We start from the raw sequence: 21,011 nt of genomic DNA on the forward strand, positions 1-21,011 counted from the left end.
CCACCTCTATATAGTCCAGTTTGCACTTACTGGTCAATTTCATAGCTGCCCAGAAAAAAAGGAAGCACAACTTAAAAAAAAAAAAAAAAAAAGGTGCAGCAACAATACTAGCACAAATTTGCAGGAACTAGCAGAAAACCAGTTTCTTACATTATGCTTTAAAAATACCACAATGCAAAATCATAGTTCTAACGCTATGATAGCCTAAAGAATACATGCTTATATAAAAGTGTATGTGCCAAAAATTGACAAATCACTTACAGAAATCTGTTTTCAAATAAACTGCAGCAGTATTCTACCGATCATTTTCGCTAAGGAGAAATTAGCATCTTTCCTTAATGTCACTGGTAATACTATAAACACCTAGGACTGAAAGAAATCACTTACTCATCTCCATCTGGGCAGATTCCTGTAGTCTCATCATATTTTGTACAATAAACATCTGGACTGTAGTTAAAAGTCCCATCACGCCTTCGTATAGGTCTACGACGACGCTGATTTAGGAAATGCCAATGAAAACAGGTAAATGGTCTGTGCTGGGTACACTTGTGCTGCAAAAATAGGGGGCACTGCTCTGTCCTAAATTCCTTTAGATACCTAAAAAAATTAAACTGTGTTACAAGTTTATCTTATTGGAGGCACATTTTTACAGTACTAACAGGGCACTTGATAATTCAGTGCACAAAGCCCATGAAAAATTGTACAAATGTACCTGCATACAGTTTTAGTTCCTATGCACAATTTACTGTTTAGCTGTTGAATACAAGTGACTTCATTTTTTGACATTACTAATAAAATACAGTGGATTACCTGGCAAATTATACTATGTTTTGTAACTAAACTAAAATAAAAAATACACATTAATTTAAAAAACACAGTATTAGAATATTGTCCTAAGTAACCACCAGAGATTATAAATCCAACAAGTTACTTGAATGAGCATTCATATTGCTTGCTACCATACCAAATAGTCCTACAAAGGCTATTTTAGCTAAATACCACATCTAATTTAAACATTAGTCCTTAATCACAACATTCCCAGAATGTGGACACACTATATAGAAAGCTAGAGGGTTAAAAGAGCTTTATGAAGGTTATCAAGGGCTATGAGAGGACTTCAGCAAACTTATTTTAGCAACTGTTAATTATGTTTGCATCAAGACAGACTGGGGTCTTGCTAGACTGGGCACTACTGTGGCATTTGACAAAGGATGTAAGACAGCACTTCTTCCTGTCTCAGTTTATGCATCTATTAGCCAATTTAGCAAGTTCATTACATCACTAAAGTTACTGAGTATTTGCAGAGGAAGGGGTATATAGTGGCTTTGCAGAACCTTAGAGTTCCCAGAGGTCTCTAGAAGGGTGCAGGACGCCTAACAGGCTACAGGGGAATTGAAGATATAGGGAAAGAAAAGGATTAGAAAGAGGAATAAAGGGCGCCTTTTCATTTTCAGTTGCTTAAATTGGCATATGTGGGATGTAATGACACAGAGTTACGAAGCATGTCTTTAAGTTTAGAGAATAATCTCTAAACTAGCCAGGATTGTGGAGAGGAAGGGAAAAAAAAAATAAAAATAAAAGGAACAGAAATTTTGGATGTTGAGGACTGCAGGTTGGGCTTTAGCAGTATCTAGGTAAGTGGCTACATTCTTGTGGTTTTTCTGAGAGTGCTGGAAACACGACATCATAGAAGTGATGGCAGGAGGATGGCAGTGAAGAATGCCATAATTAAGTGATAAATTATTCTGTTCTGCATTTGTAGGGAGCACACGGTCTTACAAGAGAATGGGCTGTCACTAGTGCTAGAAGCCTGCAGTGACTTTATAGACCATATCAGAAGAAAACGGACAGGCTTGCAGACAGGACGGTGAGCACGTGGGAGCTGTCTTTCAGTACGGGAAGGTCTGCAAAAATTGCCACGGAAACGTCCCAAGGACTCGAGCGGAGGCTGGCTACGCAACGCTTCGGAGAGGTGGAAGCACTGCTGCCATAGCTTGGAGAGGGCAGTCTCGGAGTGAGAGAGGGTGCTGTGGGGCTCGGGATGCCGGAGGACGCCGGCGGGTCACAGTGCGGGCCAGAGAGGGGCGACCGTGGGACGCAAGGCGCGCAGAACCGCCGCAGGCGCTCTGCAGTCACCCGGGCCCGGCCCGCCTCTTTCTGGCCGGCGCAGAATGCGGCTTCCTCCCCGCGGCGCCTGGAGTCGCAAAAAGAGCACAGCGGAGGCCGGCCAGGGCCACCGGTCTCCGCACAGACCTGCCGCCAGGGCAGGAGGCCGCGCGGAGCAGGCCTGACCCACGACCGGGCCCTCTGCCTCGGGTCCCGAGGCCCTCCCCGCACGGCGCTGTGGCCCAGGGAGCAGGGCGCCTCCGGGACGCGGTACCTACGTATAATGCGTCGGCTGCTCGGTCTGTGGGGACCCACCGGACCCGCCGCCCCGCGACACCGCTTTCGAAACCGACGGCATCTTCCCCGGCGGCCCACAGAGCGCAGGCGCAGCCCCGTCCCGCCGGCGCAGCCCCCTGCGACGCAACGCCGCCGGCTCCGCCCCACGAGCGCGCGCCCCGGCCGCCTGCCCGCGCGCCCAGGCACCGGCCGCGGCGGCACCGCCTCCGCTGGGCGCGGCAGAGGCCGCGCTGGCCGAGCGCGTGGTCCCGAGCGCGGGCCAGCCCGGCCGCCTCCTCCCGGCGCGCCGGGGAAGGCGCGCTTTAAAACGGGCACGCGGAGCTGCTTCTGCGGGCTTCAGCGCGTGGCCTCGCGCTCTGTGCTTTCAGCGACACGCTGCTGCGCACACAGGGCTCGCGAGTTGTGCGACACCTTAAAAGCAAGAGAGCACAAGAAGTTTTACAAGTAGAGCTCCTTTATTACGTCACCCGGGAATAAGGCGCCCACGAAGGGGCAGCTCTGGATCGCCTCACATGAAGCCGTACGTGCTGGGTTCACTGTTTTAACACAGGGAAAGCAAGCCGGTCAGAGAAACAGGCAGTGCACCTTGGGTCGATAACGTCCAGGGTCATGCTTTTATTTGCCGGGCTACCCCCCTGTGTGAATCTCACTTGCAACATTCCACCATAGGAACGGTTGAGTCCCAAGACAAATCAAACCTTGTGGCAGTACCAAACCAACCATGCTGATGTACCAGGTGTCGTCTGGGTAAACTACAGGGACTCCACAGCAGAATCGAGAGCCACAGTGCTGCTTGTCCTTCAGAGACTTGTCGGCAGTATTAGACAAACGCGTTCTTTGCAGCTCCACCATGTTTTACTAGCTGCTGCCATGTTTGGGGTTTTTTTGTTTGTTTGGGGTTTTTGGTTTGGTTTGTTTTTTAATTAGGAATTTTAATAGCACAAAACCAGTTTTGAATTTTTACATTTGAAAGCTTAAAAAAACCCCACCTCTATTGTTGAAGGGAACTAAGTTGTCTTAGTACCTTAGTTCCTTCCACTCCAAGAAAAGTCTCCAGAGTGTGGAAGTTAGAGTATCTATGAATCTGCAGGAAAAACTACATGCTACATTCTTCAATGAAACAAAGGGTTTGCTCTCCAATATAATGTAAGCAAATCACTTCAATTCCCTGAAAAAAAAACTCTCCTACCAGTAATGACCACCTAAACCAGGCACACCTAAAAAGTTCTAGTCCAGAAAGCAAGCACTGACTATGCATTTAGAGTTGAAGATAATTTCCATGTTATTTGGTAGAATTACCAAAAAATCAGAACGCAAAGAATCACATACTAATGAATCATAAGCTTACGTTGTCTTCAATATAAGTTGAACACACGCTGTGACTAGCAAAATGTCAAATGAAGGCGACCTTCAGCAGCACAATGTCAACGGAAGGTCACCTTCAACAGCAACTTAACAGACTTACAGCTTTGATATTTTAATACACCGTGCATCTAAGTAAAACGATCCACGGAAAAGAGATGGGATGTGTGAAACGTATCTTCAAATGCAAGTTGATTTGCAATACAGCCTGTCCATCCCTACAGTGCAGGAAGAAACTACTCCTTGTGCTCCCAGTGTAAATTACTAAGCACGGAAAGCGGCACGATACATGAAGGAATCACGCTCGCGAGATAAGGCTGCCAAGAGACCGGCAAAACAAGTCTTCCCATTAAAGGGTCGGTACGGCTTTCAAGGAGGTGAATGGGAGCAAACTCTCGGCAGCTCCTGCACTGCAGCCGCGCTCCCGTCCTCATTTCTCCTCCTGCGGCCGCACGGGAGCGTTGCTTTTTCGGGCCGCGTCTAAAGAGTCCACGACCTGACCGGAGAAAACCGCTTCCAGTCGCTCATCGATCTCCGTTCGCTCCCTGAACACGCACCAGAGCAACAGCCCCGTGCCCAGCAGGCTGAGGGGCAGCACCGTCACCCACGGCCTCTCGTGGTCGCTCCCCATGGACCGGCTGACGCTCCACACCCGCGGACTGGCCTTGCTGGCGGAGAAGGGGGTGGCCCCGCCGCCCTCCGGGTCCGTACCCGCCGCCCCCTCCGGGCCCCGCCGCCGCGCCAGCCATCGGGGGCCAGGCAGGCGCAGAGAGCGCAGCGCCCTGCAAAGACACACGCATCAGAGGCGCCGCCGCGCCGCCCGCGCCCTCGGCCCCGCGCCCGCCCGCCACCTCACCGCCAGCGGCCCAGCGCCCAGCTCATCCCGCGCGCCGCCCGGAACCGGAAGCGCAGGCGGCAGCGGGGCCTCGCGGGCTCGGGGGCGCACTGCTCCAGCCGCAGGGGCGGGGGCGGCCGAAACGCCGGGGGAGCGGGGGGCCGCGAGCTACCCGCCCGGCAGTCACAAACCGGAAAGGAGGAGGAAGCAGAACGACTGGAGACGGCGTTCTCGGCCTCCACCGGCTCCTACAGTAATGTTTCTACAGCTCCTGTTGCGAGAGTCCGTTTTAATCCGTATTACATGCAGAGAATGGCCACGTGACAACTACGCTTCTATAACAAGAAGCACCTTTCCGTCGGATCCCAAACAGCTTTCATTTTACCCACCCGCTACCCAAATACGGCGTCAACCTCTGAACACAGGTGCAGGGAGCGGTGCATTAGGCACTGCTGTGGCAGGAAACATTTCTTTTTTCTGCTAAAGTCGGCACAGAAAACGTTTCAGCACACCGATGAAATAACAGGTCCTTAATACCGTACTTACTGCCTTGCAGACAACATCTTATAGCACTGGTCTTGAACTATTTTGTATTTACAGCACCTGTTAACCACGCTTGATGAAAGAAAATAACAAAGCTGGGACTGGAGTCAGAATCTGTAAACCTATGCCCAATACCAGCCTGAGCAAATAAGTTTTACAAATGTTCTCAGAAACTAGCCAACTGTTTTCAGTAATGGCGAGCCCTCGCTCCATTATGTTCCCTTTGCCTTAGGGCAGAAATCCAGAAAGTCAAGAATACTCGCAGAAGGTAAATCATCTTAGTGCCATGACATACATTCAACTTGCTTGACATTCCATATGAACTTGCTGTTTACCACCCAAGTTTCTTCATATAGCGTCATTCCAAACTCCTGTATCGCCATGCAGGTGCTCATCATCCTTTGACCCATTAAGAACAGTTGTCATTGCAGTTGCCAGTTTATGACTTACATGTTCAACACTGGTATTTTCACCTGTAATATTTAGTTTAAGACATCAGTTATTTCTGCTTTTAAACACCAGGACATTTTTGTCACAGGATTCACTAAACAGGTTTTAAATACGTCATCACTAAGCTGTGAATTCTGCTTTTGATGTTACAGTTCTAATCTGCAATAATTAAATGAACTACCAAATAGGCAGGAATACCGTGCAAGTTACATAGTTAACAGTTTAAACATGCAGATAAAATGTTTTACAAAAATTCTAATATGATGAGTTTTCCTGAGAAAAGAAAGTCACCAATTAAAAGAAAAAACAGAGAAGAAAGTTTCTCAAAACAGAAAGAAATAATTAAGTATGTCTCTCAAATTAATTAGCTCAAAGGTTCATTGTTTTCTTGAGGTGCTAATTCTGAACATAAAAGGTGTAAATATGTATACAGGGAAATTAAATCCTCCTTAGACAAGCAGTTCATGTAACAATGGGCAAAATGGACGGGGGGGGGGGGGGGGGGGAAGGGGTGTGGCAAAAAAAAATAAGAACAACAAAACCAAAAAACAACGTGTCTGGAATTAATCCAGACAAGCATTGCTTCTTCATAGCCAGTACCAAACAGGCTTTCCTTCTAAAAACTGCATGCGATATTGCACTTAGCTAAGAGAAATCAGAGAGGGAAAAAAAAAAAAAGGTGACTAAGAAAGGATAAAACCAATTCAAACAGATACAGAGAACATTTCAAGTATTCTTGATTCTTGAAGAAGTCAAGCCTTGTGGTTAACTATGCAGAAAGTGGAGTTACTTTAAAAGACACTGATGTGCTATGAACGCTGCAAGACTGATTCAATTTTTCTTTGGCATCTTAAGTACTGGAGACAAACTTCAATTATAACAGCAGTCAAAATTTTTCTATAAAGCTAAAATTTCAAGTCATCAACAGATTTTTGGGGGGGGGCAAAATAAGTCCTCTTGCACAAGAATCGTGACCTAAGTACTTATTATAAACTTTGTCTACTGAATTTTACCTCCATATATGACAGATTATTTAATCCTTGCTGTAACTGAAAACAACATGAGTATTCGCATTCTGAATAGACAATAATGAAAAAGAACAATACCAAAAAACTCACCAGAATTTCCTCTGTATGCAATACCGTGCTGACTTAATAAATCTTTCAGTTTTTTTATTTCTTTGGAAAGTTGCTTGTATTCCTAAGAAAGAAAATAAATTTAAAATGGCTCTCCCACTCTCCAAATGCACACATAAAACGGGAGTTTGTAAAAAAATAATGGGTCTGCGCACAGCTGTTACAGCTCTTGGTTCAAAAGATCTTAAAGATAAACTGTTTATTCCAAGAAAAGGTGCAAATTTTATAAAAAGATATATTTCTATGTTGCCAAAACAGAAGCTAGCTTTTTCCAAGCCTGAGAGTAAAAATTAGGGGTGCTTTCTGTAACTATTTTGGATCTATCCTCTAACTAGCATTTTATTATAGCACAAAATTGCATTCATAAGTTTGCTACAGAACCAGCCTAATTTTATTTTATATCATAATGCTACAGTGTGGAAATTTGTCACCTCCTCAACTCCTAACCTAGTAACTTCATGTTCTCACTTTCAGCAGTTTCTGTTAACTTACAGAGCCAGCGATTGCTAAGTACTTTTGAGACTCTAAGCACAAATCTGAAGTCTCAAAGAAGCCCAAATTTTTTTATTGTCTTTTGTTTTTTACACGAATCAAGAAAGAGCAAAAGATTAACTATTTAAGATTCTGTTGTTACCAGAACAGACAACTTTATGTCAATTATGCTATGACAAAGCCAGAAAAAGAAGTATGAATTATTCAGTATTGTAACTACTGGGAAAAAAAAAAAAAAAGATACTATTCCAGCTCCTAACAGTACCACATCAAAATGGTGATCTTTATATAAGTATAATCAGCTTAACCACAGTTTATTTGGTTATATTCAGGAATTACTACGTGCTGTGTTGTTTTTGCTACATTTTCAAATAAAATGACAGCAGCAGCTTCTTCTCTGCATTATAATGAATTAATTCCCTTCCGTGCTCTTTTTCTGATGTTCAACTGGCACTCTTTTAGGGTGAGCACACCGTCTACCTCGATTTTCCCCATTTCAATTCTGCTGCAGAAGGACTGTTCACACACAGGAAAGTAATTAAGAAATGCACACAGTATAGATCATTCTGCCTTTTGCTTGTGTAACAGCCAATGCATTCTGACACAAATCTGGGTAATTGTCCACAGAGAGAAGTGTCAACATTCCCAAGGCTGGTTACACATTTATTTTCTCTAGTAATTCCTTCCTATTTCCACACTGATATTGCCCAGAAAAAGTACTTATAAGGTATTCATAACCCAAGTGCCTACAGTAGCTCCTACACAAACCGCCATCTTCTTATTGGGCATTCAGTTGCGCTGGTTTGTTTTTGACTTGAGGGCTGCAAAATGGATACCAAATCACTCTGTATGCAGATGGTTACATATTGAAACCAGAAAAAATAATCCCATGAACAGATTTCAGTTGAATCCAATGAGTGTTTACATAATACTGTCACACTGATACTGCCATATAGTAAAAAGGTGGCAATTTAATTCCACATTGTAAATAATAGGCTCTCTACCTTACTGCACTTCTCCACTGTTCCAAATTCCAGTCTTATTTTCTTATTCTGTTTCTCAACTTCCTTTTCTTCTGTTGCCTTTAGAAGTCCTGCTTCCTCGAAAATCTCTTTCAGTATTTTTTTGTATCCCTAAAAAAGAAAGTTTCCAAAAGACAACGGATCAATCCACCCAACACTAATCTCTGCTTGTCATTTTCACTGGCCATTCCAATTCCTCAAGCTTCACTGTAGAAAACATTACAATTACCAGTTGCTACAGCAGTTACAGAGCACAAAAATTACTATTTGACAACTGCAGAATAAATGCAAAAGGAGAAAACGCAGAAGCCAGGTTTGGCCATTGTAATTGTTCTTTACCAAACAGAATTGGACGACATGAACAAACCTGGTCAGTTATTAGTTCATCATACAGAAGCTGTTCTGCTTCATCCCACTTCCTTTGTAGTGCTTCAGTCAGGGTCGGATAAACTGAAAAATGGAAGTCAAACCATGTAAAAACCTGCAATGTCCTGCAGTAGTTAAATGCTCCTCTAGTAGCACGCAAGCATATTTGCTTTAAGAACTCGATGCTTCTATAGAGTACATAGTCTCTACTGCTTTGAAAAGTTGGGGTTACACTTCAATTCTGCTTCACACATTTAAGGTTTCCGGAGAATGCCACTGACCAAAATTTTTTTCTCTTTTTTAGAGCCAGAAGGTCTCATTTCTTTGTTGAATGTAATTCTAACTGAGCTCTCCCCTTTCGTAACGTAGTAAATAAGCAGATACTACAGCGCTGATACCTACAACCAGTCCAAGAAAAAAGAAAAAAAGGAAAAAAAAACCCAAACAAAAAACCCACTCACTAGATCTAAACTAGCAATGAAAATTTATTTGAGAACTACCTATGTGTTACAATGATTGGGATTTAAAATACACTTCGTATGTTATGTTACATTTGATACTTGTTTATATCAAGTTACAAACTCAAAAGAACCTAAAAATCTACACTCTGAGGTTGGCATAATATGCCTGCTGCTCCACACACAAATGATTTTTCTAAATCTTACCTAGAAGAGAGTGGGGATGGCACACAAGAGGAGTCTCAAATGTCAGAGAGTAAACACAAGTAGTCGGCTCAGACACATAAGCCAATTTATTGCTCTTGCCACAAACAAGATGAACCTAAACATCAGTAAAAACAAAGATGAGTGAAACACCTCCACATAAAACCAGACCAGCATTGATGATCCGTTTGCTGTCTTCTAATGTTCGCAGATGTATTTCTGTACATACAGTCATGTCAAAGCTTCAGTGCTGTCACCCACAGAAAAAGGATCATAGCAAGTGCATCTTCCAATTATTGTATCAAACGTGAAAATTGCTTCCTCTAATGAGAAACGATCCCCCCACCTATCATTGTTCCTTGGACTCCCAAGCACCGTAATTCCAGCAAAAATGAGAGTAAAAAGGAGGGTGATAGGATACCCTTTAGAACCTCAGCTGACATAAGCATAACTCACTTAACAAAAATGTGCTAAATAAAGAGAACAATACACATCTAGCCTGTAGAAATTTGTTTTAATCTTTAAACTTGCAGAACCAGTACTTTTTGCCTGTTCAAAATTAAATGCTAGTGAAAGATTTGAATCACAGCATCACACATCATACCAGAAGAGTAATTCTTTCTGCAGCCTCTATGGGAGTAAAAGCTGTTAACAAGGCACCTCCATTACAGTACAAAATATTTTCACCTTGGCCAAGATATTTTGTCCTTATCCCATTACCAAATTAGTTATTATTCCAACTATACACCCCCCTCTCAAGTATTGCATTGTCACCCATCATTATAATCGCTAAACATCTTCTACAGGAAAAGCAGTCTGTTGTGAACTATACAGCATCTAACTCTTCTTCATGATGGCTACCTACATCACCAGGGAATGTAAGGTTTCATTCATTTTATCTGTAAAACTGTATAACGCTCTGAAATGGGAGGTGGAAAATGAAAAACATTAACGAATAAAAGGATAAAGGACACGTGCAAATCATGTGCCACACATCGGGCAAGTGTCAGACACCCCCCTCACCCTTTTTTCTAGCTGAATAGTTACTTGGCACAGAGGCTGTTTAAATGTGAAAAGGAACATTTTAACGACTCCACCAAATAAGAATTTTTACTTTTTCTTTAAAACATACTCACACCAGCATCTGTTTCTCTTGAGTTGGTTCCTGTGCCACTCCCACATATTTGACTCCTGCCTTAATTCTCCTTGCATGCCCTCTGCTCTTGTTTTAACACCTTACTTAGCTCTTCAGCATGCTGTTGTTAACTGCCTAATTCTTCTCCCTCCTTTTTCCTGGATGTTCTTAGCACAATAGGCTGGCATCTTGAATTCAACAAATAGCTCCTTTTCTTTACTTTTCCTGACACAAATTGCAAAGCACTGTATGTTTCTACAGTAGTGATAATACCAGAATATTCCACTCTATCATGGAAAATAGTTAAAAGTAACCAATGAGAATACATAAGTAAACTTCTTCAAAATTTTATCCTGATTTTAGTTTTCCTCCTCCATCCTAGCTCCTACAGGAAATCATCTTTATGTTTTATATCACATCTTAAATGATGACTTCTTCAAGGTAGGAACGTTTCAGTCTCTAGAGCGTCATGAGTGCGAGTAGAGAGTCATGCCATCTGAATTAGCGTAGTCTAGGTTATTATACCTTTGTCTGTCTGCTCTTAGTTTCACATGAGTCTCCTTCCCTCATCCACATCCCAACAAATGTGTTGTTGCCGATTTCCCACTCATGCCAGATTCTGAAAAAAATGGGACATCATTTTATTTTAAGTTACTGGAAAGGAAAAGGTGAACACTCAGAAAGAAAAACAGGAATACATTTACACCATGTTCAACTTAACTGTATATACTTAAATTTTTGTTGTCTCAGTATTTCCATTTCTTACAGCCAAGACCTTTGAAACAGTGGTTTGTTATCCAGGCTGCTATATAGGGCACATCAACATCACTTTGAGAGCACAGTTTTGGATCAGCTTTCAGTCTGCAAACGGTTTGCATTTGCAAATCCATGTTTAAATCCAATAAAATACAGCTTATAGCTCTATGCCACAACAAATTCCATGATGCTAAGTACCCTGTGCAACTCGGATTGTTTGCAGGATTTTCAGTGCTGATGAGAGCACCTACAGAAACTAGTCTCTACTTCTGCTAGTCCTAAAGCCAACGATACTCTCAGCATCTCGATGTACCCTTTTCCTCTCATGTTGTCTCACTAATTATTGTGCTCATAGGAAAAAAAGACACATCTATATACAAAATATTTAGAAAAGCAGTAATTTTAAAGCAGTGCTCTGGTTTATAATTAAATTTATTTCAGGCTTTATGATTTGGATACTCTGGGATCTTTGAATACTTTGGGATACTTTTTTTGGGTCTGCATTGAGTCTTTTATTAAATATGTTTAACACAGCCACTAGGCATAAAGCACTCATTTCATTTTGTAAGGTTATATTCAACTCAAAGTGAAAATAGTTAACAGACATGAAATCTTTGTTAATGTAAGCTCTAGTTATACATTACTGAATTTCTCACGTGAACATATCACACCTGCAGTTGGCACTGGTTATTAATCAGCCTCTAGATAAAATAGGAGGTTAGTATTTATCAACAAAAAAATCTGAATTTTTCAAGACAGAGTATTTTTACGCATAATGCTTTGGGAACTACAGCGACCTAAGCTGACCAATAAAACAATCTTAATTGTAAAACTACCTCATTTTTGACAATCTATAAAATGGTCTGCTATCAACATAGGTAAAACTTCAAGGTCTAAAAGCCTCACCCTAAAATCCCACTATAGGCATTCCATCGAAAAGTCTGCTCATGCTGAGTGACATTATGGAAAGGACAAAACTCATACTTGTACCTTAAAAAAAAAAAAAAAAAAAAAAAAAAAAGAAGAAAGTAAGAAATGTTTCAGACTGAAATAAAGAACTAGTTTGTAGCTAGTAAATATAGAGAATCAAATGTCCAAATCCATTACTCACGTGGACTCCACGAAACTGAAACACTTGCCAGCAAGCCTAAAGAGATGTGCAGGGCCTAAAAACACCACAAAATGATATCAAGGAAGAATAATGTTTTGGTTACATTTAAGCAAGTTACTGTGGTGACAAAACTGCAAGGAGTATGTGACAAATGTAGTTTCCTGCTGCACACAAGGAAATTTGTATCTTCCATATGGATTACTGCAAGTTTCCACTAGTGCTATATTGCTTTGCATCATGATTGTTAACATTTTTCATCTTCAGTACTCAGTGAAATAGATAAGCTTCTTTCTGCAACAGAAGTAAGAAACCTGTATACAAACAAATATTTGGAGGCCAGATCCATAAAAAGAATCATCAGTGCAGATCTTGCCAAAAAAAATCTAACACTGAAATCACTACAAGTCTTGCTTGGCAGCTGTCTGTTCCCAAAGTCATCCAAACTGCTCAAGTTTATACTAATAAAGCCCATTCGCTCAGAATGTTGACAGCGCTGCATATACAAGTTTCACGGAGATTCTTGAACTAAATACTCCTTTTCAGTTTTCCTTCAGGGTCTGATCCGGTTAGTATTCAACAAGATAACCCTTTTACCATCAGACAGGTCAGCAGTTACAATTTTACTCTTGCTGTCAAAGGAATCCAAGACAGGTAACTTGTCATTCAAAAAAAGGGCCAAAAGTTCTAAACTGTGTGCTACAGGAGTCCCTTGTCTAAAGTAATTTTGCATGGAATGATTAAATATTTGTGAGGAAAGGAGAAGAAAAAGAGATTACAAAACAAACAAAATAAAACCCCATCCTGGATTCTAATTCCCCACTGCCAGGCTTGCCTATGTACTTTTCCCCAAGACCTAGACAAACGATCCTAGAAACAAATTTCAGACCACCAGAATCATGCCCTCCAGAATGCCCTAACCACTGGGATACAGGCAGTTTCTCTTTCTCATGTGATTTTTCTGACTGTGTGATCCTGCACTTCATTCTAGGGCTTATCATAGGCGTGGCCAAAGGGTTTGCTCCTCTACTACATGCAATGTGTGCCTTAGTGATTAGGATGCTCTCCCCATAGAGGAAGAAAAGAAAATTGGAATGTCCCTTAAGAATGTGTTAAACTCATGCCTCCATTTCCTGGGTAGATGGTCTAAAAGACAAATTATAGGAACTATTACCCCAACTGTACTGTAAAAGAAAAGAATTAGTAAGGTTTCCATGCTAAAGAAATAATTGTGCAAGGCAGGGTTCCATGCCCTAGATTCCAGTTCCACAGACACTCCCAATTTTTGGCCACACACAAGCTCCTACAAATGGGAAACAAGGATTTCTAGTGTTCTTTACTTTTAACTTTTTTCCTGCTACTTTGGGCATCTTTCCATTCAGCATTCTAACTATTACTAATCCTATTTCTAACTATTTCACTTTTCACATGCAGTACATGCAGAATTGACACGTTTGATTTGGGTTCATAAAACATGATAGAAGACATGAAGCATAATCACATTCAACATCACCGTACCAAAATGCCTATTGAACCTGAACAACGTTTGAGTCTGTGCTTAAGGTTAGCAAGAGTTATTTCCTTTTGCTTACTCTTGCCATTCAGTGTTTGTTTTGCCTACTCTCCTCCATGTATGGTCTAGAATTTCTTAAGATTCTCGTTTATTTTGCTGAAGTGGTGCATTTATATTGCAGCATACAGGCGTTTTGTGTGAAACAGAGCCTCTGTGACTTGTTCCAAGACTACGCCTAGGACTTTTTTTGAACAATTTTTGAATATTAAGTACAATCAGATGATGGGATGACTTTTAGACGACAACCTCAAGGATGTCAGGGACTGTTTCAAGAAGAAAAAGAAAAGTTTTATTAAGGATCAGAAAGATCTGTGACTAGCTCAAAAACACAGACTAAAACATATAGATAGCACTGTGACAAAAGCAGTCCAAACAGCACGGGACACGGAACACCAAAAGGTTAATCTAGGTTTTAACCCTTCAGAAGCACAATAAAATGTATTTGCCCATGCTTATTTCCCATGACGCTCATAAAACGACAAGTAAAATTAGTCTTCGTCTGCATAAAGTCAAGGTAGACTGTTCTGCAAATGACTGTCACTAAATGATGAAAACGCTACAAACAAATTAACACTTGCAGATACCTGATATTGCGGATGGGGACATCTTTGGTTGTAGCCTATTTGTTTGAGGCAAGAACGGGTTATTCAACCTTTCAAAAGAAGGAAAGTCAAACGTTTAAGAGCGAGTTACGCGGCCGGCTGTGGCTATACCCCCTCCGGCCCGAGCGTCCCAACGCCCACAGCCGCGCCCGGCACGCGCGGAGCGGCGCCCACCAGCGGAGGCGGCGGAGCGGCCCGGCCCGGCCCAGCCCGGCTGCCCTTCCCCGGGGGAAGGAACGGGCTGGAGCGGGCGGAGCGGGCGAGGAACCCGAGCCCGCCGGGTCCAGGTGGGTGGCGGGACACGGCGAGCGGGCAGCCACGCACCCGAAAGTGTTCGGCTCCTCCACGATCTTCATCTTCCCCGCCGCGGCGAACAGACCTGCCGAGCAGAGAGCAGTTGGCCGCGGCGCACCGACCCGCCGGCGCACCGCGCTCGCCCCCCGCCTGCCCCCGCGCTCACCCAGCGCCGCGCACAGCGCCGCCCGCAGCAGCCGGGCGACCGCCATCGCCTCTTCCGCTGGAAGCGGAAGGGCGCGGGGCCACGGGGCGGCCGCCCCGCCCAGGCGCGGACCCACGCAGCCCGGGCCCATGCAGCGCAGCCGGCGCGCTGCCCCGCGGCGGGGCGGGCGGCGCGGCGCTCGCAGCCTCGACACCTTCGCGGCGGAAGCGGAGGCCGCACTGAGAGGTGGGGAGCGGGCGGCGGCCTCCGGCCCGGGCAGCGGCGCGGCCCAGGCTGGGCCAGGCGGGCCGTGCCCGCCCTGCCCTGGGCCCTGCCGCGGCGCCGGGCCGGGCGGTCGCTGGGTGCTAACGTGCGCCGGCTCTTTTCAGCTTGCCTGGAGGGCGAGGGGGCCGCGGAGCGGGGCGACCCGGAGGCGAAGTTCCCGTGCCCTCTGGCCATGTGGGAGCTCGGGCACTGCGACCCCAAGAAGTGCACCGGGAGGAAGCTGGCTCGACAAGGGCTGCTCCGAACCCTGCGCCTCCGCCAGAGATTCCCGGGCCTCGTCCTCAGCCCTCTGGCTACCGACTATGTCTCTCCAGCCGACAGGTAGGTCCCCGGCGAGGCCCACGCCCGGGTGGCTTCGCTGCCGGTGGCAAAGCCCGCGGGGCTGCAGGCTGCGAGGAGGAGTGCTTGTGCCAGTGCTGTGGTGATGGTGTATTAGGGAGAACATTTTATCCACCGATTCATGGCCAAATTGCGATAGAATGAATTTGACCTTCCCGTTGCTATGCTGATGCACGAACATGAGAAACTGAGCCATTAGATCGGGTTAACATTTTTACACAGCTGGTATCAGGTGAAAAAAGCATCTGTAGATCCCAATGAGAAATCAAAGTATGTGCTTTATAGGTTAATTTGATCAGAATGACGGGCCTATAGGCACTGTATCTTTTATGATTCCATATTCAAGTTCTTTGGCTAGGCAACACAATGCGTTAACTAGAAAACTTTTTGGGGGAGAAACATTGAGAATTTTAATGTGTCTGCAGAATTTTTATAAAGATGTATTTACTCAGAGAAAAGATTAGTCGTTAGAAGCTAGCGGAGAACCGAAATCTGAAATGTGGTGTACTTTTAAGAATGTGAATGTTACTGTTAACCACAGTGTTCTGTCACATTTTTAAAACTAGAATTTTTTACTTTCGCTTTGAAACGTGTGGATAAACCTTTTTTGTGCCACATGCATGGTCAAAGCATGTTATTCTTGCTCATTGCATCTGTATTTTCTATCATTGTAAAATGTAGGCTTTTTCTTTGACAAAAAAGGGAGCGGTTGTATGCAAGTTTGTTGCCAGTATAAAGTGGCAATTGTAATTCTCACTTTAACTTATCAATACAACTGTAACAATTTTTGAAATACAAGTGATGCTTCTTTTCTCAGGCATGTCATTGCTCAGAATGGAATTGCAGTCATAGATTGCTCATGGGCCAAATTAGAAGAAACTCCCTTCAAGAGAATGAGAGGAAGTCATCTTCGGCTGCTGCCTTACTTGGTGGCTGCAAATCCTGTAAACTATGGTCGGCCATGCAAGCTGTCCTGCGTGGAGGCTTTTGCTGCAGCTTTTTGCATTGTTGGTAAGCTGTAATGTGTCTGATGTGAAATACATTACCAGCAAGTCTTACATACTTAATAAATCAGAAGAGATGCTCTGCGATAGAGTAAATTGTAATGCTGTCCCACTGGTCATCCTCCACTTTGTTGAGTTTGGAATCGGATTGTTTAGCTTTCTTCCAAGTACTTGTATCTGGTAACATTGAGGTATCTGTGGGGTGTTCGTGTTGGCTACTAAACACATAAACTGATGATCCTGGTTTTGTCAGGATGGCACTTAACGTTGGAAAAACTGCTAAAAAAAGCCACGGAAGACAGAGCATGAATCCTTAGGCACCTTTGTCTTAATGAGAGGTAACAGCTGTCTGTTAATAGGCTGGGTTCTGGTTAAGAACAAAATAAATTGCCCCTTCTTGTGATGTTTTGTAAACTCATCACAGAACTTTCTTGGCAATTGGAGACATGCTCTACTATACTGCAGACAAGCCTTCTGAAAATATTGTACCTGCAACGGCTCTCTTACTGAAGGACTGTGGGAGCTAGAGCTTGAATCATTCATTACCTGTACAAAATGTTTTTATATAACACTAAAAGATTATGAACTTTCCTTGGATTCAGTTCAATGTTTTAAGTTAAACTGAAATCTGAAAACATTTTAAATCTTTTTAAAAGATTAAAAAATGCTGGGAAACATCTCGCTGTTGTGGTGATACATAGGTATGTACTGAACTGAGAAACCTGTAAGCTGAGTGGAATCCTACAATGAAAAAGAAATCTGATGATTTATTTGCTGTTTCAGGATTCCCAGACCTAGCCACCGTTCTTCTAAGAAAGTTTAAATGGGGTAAGACATTTATTGACTTGAACAAAAATCTCTTGGAAAAATATGCAGCCTGTCATTGCCAGGAAGAAGTGCTGAGAGTTGAAAAGGACTTTTTAGCCAGTGTCCAAGAAACAAAAGGCGAAGAAATAGGTAAGAAAACACAAGGACACACCACACACACCCCATTTTCCTGATTCCCTTTCAATCTTTTCCTTTTATCTTATGAAAAAATTGGCAAGGTAGAAGGTAGGAGCTTTGTTGAGATGTTTTATTCTGTCTTTATGCTGTGTATTCTTATAAGCAAGTTTGCCTATTTTTTCAGCTCAAAAAGATGAAAATGACTAAAGCAATTTAATGTGTGTAGTAGTGTATTCACAACTGAACTGTGGAGCAGCTACCCTGATTAAATTAAGGATATTGAAGTAAAAAGAAAATATGATGCTTCATTTTACCTACAGATGGTAAAAACAGAGTATGAGTAAAAAGACTAGTAATTCATGAGGACTGTAAGAGAAATATAGGCATACAGTCTGACAGCAAGTTAGCTACACATAAACCTGAGAAAGACCTTTAATGGATATGTTTATATAGTCCCTCATCAAGATGATTAAAATTAGACCTATAAAGATAATGAAAATAGCTTAAAATAAGTACAGTCGTTTATTCCCAAATTCTTCCAGTAACTTGCTGTTATCCCAGTATTTCAGGCTATATTCATAGGTGAGTGCTTGGACTCATTTGAGACAGCACAAAAAAGCCAAATCAAATGATCAAGAACATAGGCAGAGAGATGCTCCTCATTCATGTTTTCCTTTCACAGAGGTTAAGGTCCATAAAAACAGGCCAGGGGATCACACTGTAAGGAGATGGTAGCCAGCCTTTAGTTTCTCTGAACTTTGATCTCTTTGCCACGACATGCTAGGCTGAATGAAATCGCCCTCCTGTTTGGTGGAAGCCTAACTGCTTTACATTAAACTGAAGACAGTTCTTAAGGGGCAACACTGCCACGTCAAATAAAGCACAGTTCCACCCACAATCCTATTTATTTTCTGGATGCACTGTAGTGCCACAGCTCTTATGCCTTGCTCAACTTTTCTGAGGTAACAGCTCTCCCCAGCTGGGTAAGCCAAAGTAAATTGAGCCCTACCCGTACTCCGCAAGAGCTAAACCTGGACAGCTGTACTTCACTTCTCAGTAGACATGAACGAACTAGACAGACCTTTTAGAACTAAACCATTCTGAGAACATCCGTGTTTTCTTACCGAAAGCCTTAGAAACCTATCTGTACAGTCTGACTACCCCTAAAGAGCTACTGAACCCAGGGAGGGGGGTGGCACAAAGGGCACGGAAAAGAGTGAAAAGACTGGAACAGGGCAGGGGCAGGACTTAGCAGTTGTTTCTCACTTCCCCTGATTTCTGACCAAATGACTATGGTAAACTTAGCAGAAAGCTGAACCAGACTTCCTCTGCCTTCCCCTCCCTCCCACTAATCCTCTCTTAAAACAAAAATTAAGGCAGATCATTAAAATACACAGCCTTCATCAATGTGCTTGTTTTTTCCTTATTTTTCAGATCCATTTGATGTTGACTCAGGAAAAGAATTTTCTAATCCCAACAGACCAAACAATTGCCCAGGGTAATGGAATTTAATTTAAATACTTTTTTCTTATTATAAAGTGTTTTGCTTCTATAATCCTGAAAAATGCTTCCAGAATAGCACAAAGTAATGAAGAATCTGAAGATGACAGCGTGAGCACTCCCACTGATGCCACTGAAAGCAGTGATGAGAGCAGTCCAGAAGATGATGGTACTGTAAAGTTGCTGCAACAACAGCCCATGAGTGATCTATTTGAAAAGTAAAAAAAAAAACCCAAGCCAAAACCCACAACAAGCAAGCAAAAAATCCCACATACCACAAGAACATGAGAACTGCCCCCAACAATCCCAAAGAGTTGTAACACCTTGTATAAATAAATTTCCTTGTGAAGTTAAGTGTGGCTTGTTCACCTGTAACTTGGTGCTTAGCAAATGCCTTCCTTCAGGTGACCCTCAGGCTATAATGTGGGTATATAGGTCTACTTACGCACATAAAGGCTTTAGGTTATTTAATTTTAGATAATCGTTTATAGAATGCTAATTATTATGTAAAGAGCCTGAAGCTTAGTTAGGAGTTAAAACTCCACCTGTATTTTAACCAATGTGTCTGGTACGTGCTCCATAGGGATTATTTTTACCTAATAGTACGTTAAGTAAACCCTTTTAACTGCGGGACTGGAAAACATGACTAAGTTATTGCCCTGTTCAGAGTACCTACCACATGAGGAGCCTCTGACTTTTTGCAGGCTTGAATCTGCCACATGTATTTCAACTACTTCATCTAGTTTAGGGTAAACTGACTACGTAAGGTTGAAACGAAAAAATGCTTCCTGGAACTGTTCTAACATCTTAGTAGTCTTTTCAGTAACTTTACATGCTTTTTTTTTTTCTTTTTTTTTAAAGTTTACTTGGATAGACAGTCCCAAGCAACATACAGTGCTTTGGCACTTTATATTCAGAACTGTACCACAGGATTTCAAGTAACAGGCTCAGCCATGCTATCTGCCCGCACTGTCATTACTTGAAGTGGCCCTCTCTACCAAGTCAGAAATACACATTGTCTGGCCCTTGGAAGATTTTCGTCGGAGACTCTCATCAGCACTAGTATCTTTGTTCACTTTTCCATATGCCTGCCAGTTCGTACAGTGGAAGTGCAGCTGTTATCTGTTTTCTGTACATTTAAATAGAATGCTCTTTTGAGTTTCCAGCACCCAACTGTAACTTAACTAAAACCCTAAACTTCAGTAAAATTGGAGATACTGAAGCAATTCAGGATGTTACCTTTATATATACAAGTTCTGCAAGTCACAGGAAGATTTTCACCTCTTAACCTTCTTCTAATAGAGATTAAATGCTAGTCCTACTGGAGCTAGAATTGAGGAGTCACAGCAGCAGTTTTAGGGGTACAAATACTCCATTTCATTTCTCTTTTAAAGAAAGAAAGAAAGAAGCCCAAGTAAATTAATTTGACAGGGGATCTTTAACTCAGTTTCTCAATTCATCACTTTCCCACCCCAAGCATATGAAGTCCTTCCCAAATCAGCTGTTGCAACAAGGATTTCTAGGTAGTGACAAGGAAGCAGTCCTACACAATTCTTCAAGGACTGAGAATAATGTGAGGGTGCTCACTGTTCTAATTTGGGGCGATGCTTTTATGTTATAAAGCTATCACAAACAAATGCAGACAAGCAGAACAGATCTGAGAACAGAGCTGTACTACACTTCGAGTACCTTCAGTCTCTAGCCGTGGCCATTTTTCAATAACAAAAGCACTGAAGAAGCTACAGCTCGGATGGAACAAAGCTTTTCACACTTCGTTTTGTAGAATGATTTTGACTAAAAAATACAATTAAAAAACCAGTGAAAGTTTAATAGAGGGCATATCAGCTTGACATACATGAAAATAACTTACATAATAACTGATTTCCTTTACAGAAGGAAACAGTAATTGCATAGAGCACGTCCTTTTCCTAAAAGCTATGTACATTGACATATGGAAGAAGGCACAGAATTATTTCTGATAAACAAGTACCATTTGAAATCCCAGGTTGCTGCAGATCCCCTTGCATTCCTTGGACAGCTTCTATTATTGTTCC

The 21,011-nt window shown here is 42.7% G+C and overlaps 4 protein-coding genes across 4 annotated transcripts in view; 1 reads left to right on the top strand and 3 right to left on the bottom strand.

Annotated features, from left to right (window-relative positions):
- UNKL (unk like zinc finger) overlaps window positions 1-2,464 on the bottom strand; it is a 58,846-nt gene extending 56,382 nt beyond the window's left edge. The window contains exons 1-2 of the mRNA XM_086472805.1: window positions 2,385-2,464; window positions 388-597 (exon numbers count right to left, since the gene is read on the bottom strand). Of these exons, the coding sequence (XP_086328931.1) occupies window positions 388-597; window positions 2,385-2,464 (290 nt within the window). The remainder of the gene's footprint in view (window positions 1-387; window positions 598-2,384) is intronic.
- A 401-nt stretch (window positions 2,465-2,865) lies between these two features.
- UQCC4 (ubiquinol-cytochrome c reductase complex assembly factor 4) lies at window positions 2,866-4,647 on the bottom strand. Its single transcript, XM_086473179.1, has 2 exons — window positions 4,622-4,647; window positions 2,866-4,547 (listed from the first exon to the last, which is right to left on the bottom strand). Exons 1-2 carry the CDS (start codon window positions 4,645-4,647, stop codon window positions 4,196-4,198), a joined length of 378 nt encoding a protein of 125 aa, XP_086329305.1. The 3' UTR covers window positions 2,866-4,195.
- Window positions 4,648-4,883: 236 nt separating this feature from the next.
- On the bottom strand, window positions 4,884-14,959 carry GNPTG (N-acetylglucosamine-1-phosphate transferase subunit gamma). The gene is made up of 11 exons (XM_086473008.1): window positions 14,906-14,959; window positions 14,770-14,824; window positions 14,428-14,495; window positions 12,274-12,328; window positions 12,069-12,152; window positions 10,932-11,025; window positions 9,275-9,389; window positions 8,611-8,693; window positions 8,226-8,354; window positions 6,712-6,793; window positions 4,884-5,616 (listed from the first exon to the last, which is right to left on the bottom strand). The coding sequence occupies exons 1-11, from the start codon at window positions 14,949-14,951 to the stop codon at window positions 5,492-5,494; spliced, it is 936 nt and encodes a 311-aa protein (XP_086329134.1). The 5' UTR covers window positions 14,952-14,959; the 3' UTR covers window positions 4,884-5,491.
- Window positions 14,960-15,033: 74 nt separating this feature from the next.
- On the top strand, window positions 15,034-19,311 carry TSR3 (TSR3 ribosome maturation factor). The gene is made up of 6 exons (XM_086473144.1): window positions 15,034-15,130; window positions 15,274-15,490; window positions 16,326-16,519; window positions 17,296-17,469; window positions 18,892-18,955; window positions 19,032-19,311. Exons 1-6 carry the CDS (start codon window positions 15,034-15,036, stop codon window positions 19,177-19,179), a joined length of 894 nt encoding a protein of 297 aa, XP_086329270.1. The 3' UTR covers window positions 19,180-19,311.
- Window positions 19,312-21,011: the final 1,700 nt, after the last annotated feature.

The sequence above is a fragment of the Leptosomus discolor genome, chromosome 14 (genome assembly GCF_034619465.1).
Source record: "Leptosomus discolor isolate bLepDis1 chromosome 14, bLepDis1.hap2, whole genome shotgun sequence".
NCBI lineage: Eukaryota > Metazoa > Chordata > Aves > Leptosomiformes > Leptosomidae > Leptosomus > Leptosomus discolor.

Bases quoted from the DNA above. Each gene is read 5' to 3' on its own strand.
- UQCC4 (XM_086473179.1), bottom strand. From the start codon at position 4,647: ATGAGCTGGGCGCTGGGCCGCTGGCG. The intron at 4,548-4,621 runs GTGAGGTGGCGG...GTGTCTTTGCAG, and splicing joins TGGGCGCTGGGCCGCTGGCG to GGCGCTGCGCTCTCTGCGCC.
- GNPTG (XM_086473008.1), bottom strand. From the start codon at position 14,951: ATGGCGGTCGCCCGGCTGCTGCGGGCGGCGCTGTGCGCGGCGCTGG. The intron at 14,496-14,769 runs GTGCGTGGCTGC...TTCTTTTGAAAG, and splicing joins GAGGAGCCGAACACTTTCGG to GTTGAATAACCCGTTCTTGC. The intron at 8,694-9,274 runs GTAAGATTTAGA...TCCATTTTTCAG, and splicing joins CCATCCCCACTCTCTTCTAG to TTTATCCGACCCTGACTGAA.
- TSR3 (XM_086473144.1), top strand. From the start codon at position 15,034: ATGCAGCGCAGCCGGCGCGCTGCCCCGCGGCGGGGCGGGCGGCGCGGC. The intron at 15,131-15,273 runs GTGGGGAGCGGG...GGCTCTTTTCAG, and splicing joins AGCGGAGGCCGCACTGAGAG to CTTGCCTGGAGGGCGAGGGG. The intron at 15,491-16,325 runs GTAGGTCCCCGG...TTCTTTTCTCAG, and splicing joins TATGTCTCTCCAGCCGACAG to GCATGTCATTGCTCAGAATG.